Source organism: Lolium perenne, chromosome 7 (assembly GCF_019359855.2).
Source record: "Lolium perenne isolate Kyuss_39 chromosome 7, Kyuss_2.0, whole genome shotgun sequence".
Taxonomy (NCBI): Eukaryota; Viridiplantae; Streptophyta; class Magnoliopsida; order Poales; family Poaceae; genus Lolium; species Lolium perenne.
In genome coordinates, this window is record NC_067250.2 from 141,122,091 (window position 1) to 141,129,445 (window position 7,355).

Sequence of the window (7,355 nt, forward strand, 5' to 3'; positions counted from 1 at the left end):
AGGTGGCGGCCGTCGCTGCGTGGCCGCCTCCTCGTTCGCCGCGCGCTCTCCGCGGTTTCCTGGGTCTCGCCGGATATTACCGGAAATTCATCCGGGACTTCGGCATCATCGCGACACCTCTCACGCGGCTTCTGCGCCGCGACGCCTTCGCCTGGAATGACGAGGCGACCGCTGCGTTCGAGGCCCTGAAGGGGGCCCTCACGACGGGCCCCGTTCTCGAGATGCCGGACTTCGCGTGGCTGTTCATCGTCGACTACGACGCCTCCGGCGTGGGGTTCGGTGCCGTGCTTCACCAGGGCGATGGGCCGCTTGCCTACTTCAGCAGGCCCTTCGCCGCGTGCCATCTCAAGCTTGCGGCGTACGAGCAGGAGCTCATTGGCTTGGTGCAGGCTGTGCGCCATTGGCGTCCCTACCTTTGGGGGCGCTTGTTCCAGATTCGCACGGACCATTACAGCCTCAAGTACTTGTTGGATCAGAGGCTCTCGACTGTTCCGCAGCATCAGTGGATCAGCAAGCTGTTCGGCTTTGATTTCACCGTCGAGTACCGGCGCGGGGCGCCTCAACACCGTCGCCGACGCTCTCTCTCGCCGCGACGCTGTCGACGAGGACGGCGCACCTGAGGGGATGGCATTGTGCATCCGTTCGGGCCCCTCCTTCACCCTCTTCGACACCATCCGCCAGGCTACTGCAGTGGCGCCTGACGCCCAGCTTCTGCGGCATCAGCTGGAGGCGGGCGAGTTGGAGGCACCATGGCGTTTGGCAGAAGGGCTACTCTTGCACGGGCGCCGGATCTTTGTGCCCGACCACGACGATCTTTGACACCAGGTGCTCCTGCTGGCCCACTCGTCTGGCCATGAGGGTGTCCAGAAGACCCTTCACCGTCTCCGCACCGACTTCTACATCCTTGGGGATCGGGCCTTGGTCCAGGATTGGGTGCGCTCTTGCGAGATATGCCAGCGCAACAAGACGGAGACGCTGCGACCGGCAGGGATGCTGCAGCCGTTGGAGGTGCCCTCCCAGGTCTGGGCCGACATCTCCATGGACTTCATTGAGGGCCTTCCCAAGGTGGGCGGCAAGTCCGTCATCCTCACGGTGGTCGACCGCTTCTCCAAGTATGCACACTTCATCGCGCTTGGACACCCGTACACCGCCGCGTCCGTTGCTCGTGCCTTCTTCGACGGCATCGTCCGCCTTCACGGTTTCCCCGTGTCGATCGTCAGTGATCGGGATCCGGTGTTCACGGGGCACGTCTGGCGTGACCTTCTCCGGATGGCGGGCGTGAAGCTTCGTTTCAGCACGGCATTCCATCCTCAGACGGACGGCCAGTCCGAGGTGGTTAACAAAGTGATCGCCATGTACTTACGCTGTGTTACAGGTGATCGTCCTCGCGCATGGGTGGATTGGCTCGCTTGGGCGGAATATTGCTACAACACCTCCTACCATTCCGCCCTGCGTGCCACGCCATTTGAGGTGGTCTACGGTCGGCCTCCACCGCCTATCTTGCCGGTCGATCCCGCGACCGCTCGGACGGAGGCTGCGGGGGAGCTTCTCCGCAACCGCGACGAGATGCTTGCTGAGGTGCGGCAACGTCTCGTTCAGGCTCAGCAGCTCGCCAGGCACTACTACGACGGTCATCATCGCGAGGTGGCCTATGCGGTGGGCGACTGGGCGTGGCTGCGCCTTCTTCATCGATCCACCCAGTCCCTCGACCCGCGTGCGAGGCGCAAGCTTGGACCTCGCTACGCTGGCCCCTTCGTCATCTTGGAGCGCGTGGGCACACTTGCATATCGCCTTCAGCTGCCAGAGGGTTCCCGCATCCATGATGTCTTTCATGTGGGTCTGCTGAAGCCTTACCGTGGGGAGCCGCCGGCAGCGCCACCAGCGTTACCGCCGATCGCCGATGGTCGTCTTCTTCCGAGTCCGGCGAAGGTGTTACGTGCTCAGCTCCGTCGCGGCATTTGGTACTTGCTGGTGCAGTGGGAAGGCCTTCCGGAGGAGGAGGCTACTTGGGAGAAGCGCGAGGAGTTCAGCCAGCACTACCCCGACTACCAGCTCGAGGACGAGCTGTTTGCACAGGCGGGGAGAGATGTTATGACCGGTATTGGTTATGTTAGGAGGGGGCCCAACCATGGACCCAACTAGGGGCTTAGCCCATTATCAGTTTAGGGTTTAGCTCTTTATATACCAGATGTAACGATGCAAACAATCAAGCAATAATCAGATTCATTATTACCGACTCCCCGAGGAGTCGGTCTCTCCAAACCTAGCCGCCGCCCTCCTCTTCTCCGCGCGCACGACGGCGCCCAGCCGCCGGCGTCCGCCGCCTCGTCCGCACACCACTCCCTCCTTCCCCTACAAACTACGCCCTAGGCCCTGTAGAGCTGTTGGTTCTACCACCTGTATGGTTATATTATTGTTGATAAATTCTTATGATATGCCGCTGCATTTGTACTTATACATACCAGATTTGTTTTACAATTTTATCAGTTTTTTATTCACTGTGTTATATTTGAAGTTTTACATGTCTAGTTTGTTCTTAACTTCTCATCACGATTTGATGTTCCGCTTTCTTGGATCTTCTATTAGAATGTCTGCGAAATTGTAAGGCTTGTTGTTACTTAGAAAAAGGACTGTGTAAGCGGCTGTAAATTTTAAAAATCCTTCAGCGTACAGAATCAACATGCTATATGATTATTCTGAATTCTAAATTTCTGATTAGCTGAATGGATACTCAACATTTAGCATATCGAAGTGCAATATGTATTTTAGTACACATCAATCATGTTTTACTCTACATCTATGTATGTTGTCGTAGAGAAACCTGCACTCAGGTTACCTTTAGATCTGTCATCGTCTAAAACTCGGAGATCACTTATCCACCTTGCCTCTACAGCAAAGATTCCATTGTCAGTCAGATGGAAGGTGATCTTCGTTCTGAGGACCAGTACCTTAATCCTCAATACATCATATTCTTCAAGTGGTTCAGGAAAAGGGTATGTTCCAAGATAATTATATCATATGCATTCCGATACCCCTAATTATTTATACATGCAAAAACACCTCTAGCTTTTAGCGAAAAGTAATGAAATCAATCCAGTCACATGGTATATTAGTAAGATCGACCGACACAATCATGAATTTAAAATTATATGATGCATCCAATATATAGATATAAATTAATCGGATAGTTGTGACTTGTGAAGTATTTCTCCCAATACTTATTTCCCGACAAAGAATGTCTATCTTATAGGATTTTACCATATCAGACAAGTGACAACACTGCAGGCATTAAACAAAAACTTGTTCCGAAAAATCACTAACAAGCATAAAGAAGCAACCAGGGAAATTTCATCACATGTTTTCGACCAATGGGATACAGATAGGGACATTCAAGCAGGCTGTACAAAAGCAAAAGGCTCTACCCCGTTATCTCATACTTACAATCGACTAACCCTTCATCTCATGCTCATACAACATTCTTGGAATAATAACATCTATTATCTGTTTTCCTATTTAATTTTTTAGTGAAATCAGCTATGAAACATGTCATTTTTTTTTGTATACAAAGTAATCCCTGCATGCTGACCGGATTTCACAGAATCAGATCACTAAACAGGTTTGCTTTTGGCTGGTTTCAGTGAACAGCAGGAATATAATCATATATCTACCATGACTTCTGGTGGTCCAGACAAAAACATATCTACCATCAGTTGGAATACTACAAAAATTGTTAGATATTCAACATGTTTCAAGTATGTAGATGAATATATTTGAAAAATCAGTAACCAAATTTCCTCTGAAACTTGGCAAGCAATATATATAAGTACATGTAAGGAACCTATATAAGTAGCCAGCTATTAGAATAATCGTTGGCTCATTCTTTCTCACAAAATTAAGATATTAATGCACAGCAAAATTTGTAGATCTCAATAGAACAACGCCCGCTATACTCAAACCATTCATGAGGACTTATAGTTGGTGGTTCATATATAATTGAAAATTCACAAATAAACTTCCAAGTTACAGTACAAAAGAAAATGAACCTGTCTGGTTTGCAAATACATAAAACAACAATGGGGCAAGAGTACATCTCCTTCAAGCACATTACAATGCTAGCGGCATGGTACATATAGCGAGCTGCCAAAGGCCGGGGTCAGAATTTGACACTTGAGTGTGTGGTTGATCACCTGCTCACTGAGCCCTCAAACTGAATCAGAGCATTTGGAGAAGCTCTGTTCAGAAAATTCATCTGCTTACGTTGTTTAGACCTCCACTTATTGTTGATCCTAAAAGGGATATGAAGCTTCACCAACTCTAGCACCCTTGCGTTCAAAATAAAGAACTTGAAAAAGTTTGCATCTGATATATTGCCAGAATAGTTTGTTACTTCTATTTGCTTGAGATGTTTGTGAATGCAGTCCACAGTACCATCAGCCGGCTTGTCGTTGATCCTCATTGGAACATGGCGCATCAGTGACTGAAAACAAAGACAGATCGATTTGGGGAATACATAATTTAGAGTACAGCTCAACATGGGGATTTATGAATAGAGAGTAAGCTAGAGCTAAGACGCCAGAAAGACAGATAAACTACCAAACTCACCCGGATGTGAAACTGTTGTAAGCAGGGGAAGCATTTGAGGACGTCAATGACATGGTTCAACTTAAGAGCTTCGATAATGATGTACAGGATCTTTACATTTCGAAATGATAACTTATGACTATTGTCAACCATTGCCTGGATCAAATGAAAGATAACATAGAAAAAAGTAAGTAAGTAAATAAGGTTGCAGGTAGATGTATAGAACAGTGGGTTTTAATCTGTAACCTGGAATGTTGTCTTCCCCATCTGTACAGTAGACATCATGTCGGTCCGCAGGCAATCCAAAATCTGAATTTTTGGTGCATCAAGTACTCGTATGATTCTTGGACCGTTACCTTGCTCCTGGATGATCAGCTTTTCCAGGTTTGGTGTGCAGCCGATGATGAGTTGATCCATCACATAGTTGCATGGATCAACCAACAGTCTGACGCTCACAAGGCTGTGAGACCTGATGTAAACGCGGCGGAAATGGTAGTTCCTATCCATGAACAAGGTATGAAGACGAGGACATGCGGCGATCATGGCGTGGAGGGTGTTCTCGTAGTTTGTGATTCGAGAGAGAGTCAGATCGATAAGATTTGGGAAGTGAACGCCGGCGAGGTCCTGAGGAAAATGACATAGGCTAAAGGTGGCGAGGCGGAGGGAGGAAAACCTGAGGGCGGACGGCGGCAGGGGCGGCATCAACTCTTGAGCCTGAAGGGGGGCATTGCCGAGCACCCGCACGTAGCTGAAATCAAGCTCGTCAAGGTGATCGAGAACGGGGGACTGGAACCACCCGTCGAAGACAGGGTAGCGGTCTGCGTCGCCGGAGTGGCAACACAGCGTGTTGAGACAAAGCCGACGGGCATAGGTTTGGCGTGGGGTGGAGAGGATCTTCGAGACGATGGGGACTAAGTTGTCGCCAGAGACCCATTGGTGCAGATCTCTGTCGTCGAGGTTGAGCGGCGCGGAGGAGCGCCAGAGGTGGATCCACCGTCGGGAGATTGTCTCTGTGCGGACGGCGTCGTCGGTGGGGAGCGAGGAGATGATGGTTCCGAGGACGTCGTCAGGCAGGGCGCTGATGTAGTCGGCGGCCACAGGAGCAGGGTCGACCACAGCTGGCGCTACCACAGGCATCAGCGCCGGGGCCGGTGACTCGCCGGCGAAGCTGCAGTCGTGGCCCTTCTTGGGGAGCCCGCAGAGGCTGCAGCAGTACCTGCCCCGCTTCATGGGCGGCGTGGATGCCATGGGTGATGGGTGGCTAAACCTAAAGGGCCGGCATAGCGGGAGGTTTGGGTGAGGAACTGATGGTTTCTCTCTCTGGGGCTGGGAAAGTGCAGATCGATCGATGGAATGTCGGAACTGTGGTGGAGATGCTAAGTGAGGGACGCCATTTTTGAGGCTCCGGAGGTACTCTGGGTCTTGCAGACGAGAGAGGAAGAGTGGACGGAAGTCTATGGACGAGATTTCGGCTTCTTGTTTGATCGGCTGCGTGACTGCGTTTGGGGTGGCGTGATCTCACTATGGCTGTACCAGCTGTTGGAGTGCATGCCATGACAGAAATCGGCTAGCGTCCGTAGTGTGAAGTGAACGTTACTAGCTACTGTGACATCACTCGCTTTAGACTTCCACAGTCAGGGCGCGCTGTAGTATTGTCTTTTCTCTTATGCTAATTAAATGTGAATTTAGCCTGAGTGAATAGGCATCCTATGGAGAGATCACATGGTCGGCGCCATTACACTCGTGCCAAAGTACAGCTGCTGCGTTTTGTAGACAACAGCAATTTCTGTTTATGCTGCTGGCTATACTGTGCACTTGTGCTGTTTGAAATCTGAATGCACAGTGAAGATGATGCTGCATTTCCTCTGTGGTTAGTCCTTGGTCGTGACCCAAGACCGAACCGAAAAAACCAAGGGCTGAATTCAGAAATACAAAATTTACTGTGGGTATCATTTCTAGAAGGCATGTTGGTCCAAAATTGTGTTTTGACACACTAGAATGCTTTACAAAAGTTAGAGAACCTTACACAAAAGATTTCCCAAAACATATTGAATGAAAGACAAGCAACTATATGCAAGAACATGTTTTCCCAAACTTGTAAGAAAAGATGCTTGATTATATGTTTGCTGGAACATTATTTTGTGCTACAAGCTTGCTTTTGGTCTATCAAGTTGCTTTTCATTAACTAACTTTCTAGATATATATAAATACATCATGTACATATCGCGATATACATATGCACGTTAAAGTTGCTTTTTCCCAGGAGATGACCCTCAAGCCATGGTATCATGGTGTCTATCCTTTTATGTTGTGAAGTGGAAATACCTAATATGGGGAACATGCACAAGCGACAAAGAAGTCGGTCGCGGTAGATTCCTTATGTTTATGCGCCAAACCAACGCGCATGACATGGGGTTGGATTTTAGCGCCAGATGAGGGCTGACGTGGAACGACGAGGTGACAAGGGAAACCTATTTTTGAAGAGTGTGGAATGTATGTTTTGTTTTCCTTTAATGACTGAGCTCTCAGTAGCTTGATGGTGCATGGATGTGAATACCATGTCAATTGCTTGTAAATATATTTAGCATATATGCTCATACGTGCCTTCGCGCTCCTCCTATCATGAGTGCTTCTTGTCAATACTCACATATAAGTTTGGCGATTGTGCATGTGTGTGTTCATAGCGGCTTATATTTGCATGTGTGTGATTGTGTGTCGCAAATTACAAGAGAGACGTGCATGTGAGTATTTTTTATGATTTGTGCCAAACTTAC

At 49.0% G+C, this 7,355-nt stretch overlaps 1 protein-coding gene across 1 annotated transcript; it reads right to left on the reverse strand.

Moving 5' to 3' along the window:
* Nucleotides 1-4,862: 4,862 nt before the first annotated feature.
* On the reverse strand, nt 4,863-5,829 carry LOC127318713 (F-box/LRR-repeat protein 13-like). The gene is made up of 2 exons (XM_071824068.1): nt 5,024-5,829; nt 4,863-4,890 (listed from the first exon to the last, which is right to left on the reverse strand). The coding sequence occupies exons 1-2, from the start codon at nt 5,827-5,829 to the stop codon at nt 4,863-4,865; spliced, it is 834 nt and encodes a 277-aa protein (XP_071680169.1).
* Between the last annotated feature and the right edge of the window lie 1,526 nt (nt 5,830-7,355).

What these genes read in the sequence shown, in the direction of transcription:
- LOC127318713 (XM_071824068.1), bottom strand. Translation starts at nt 5,829, where the DNA reads ATGGCATCCACGCCGCCCATGAAGCGGGGCAGGTACTGCTGCAGCCTC. An exon ending in AGCCTTGTGAGCGTCAGACT is followed by an intron (nt 4,891 to 5,023) that starts GTTGGTTGATCC and finishes CCAAAAATTCAG; the next exon opens with ATTTTGGATTGCCTGCGGAC.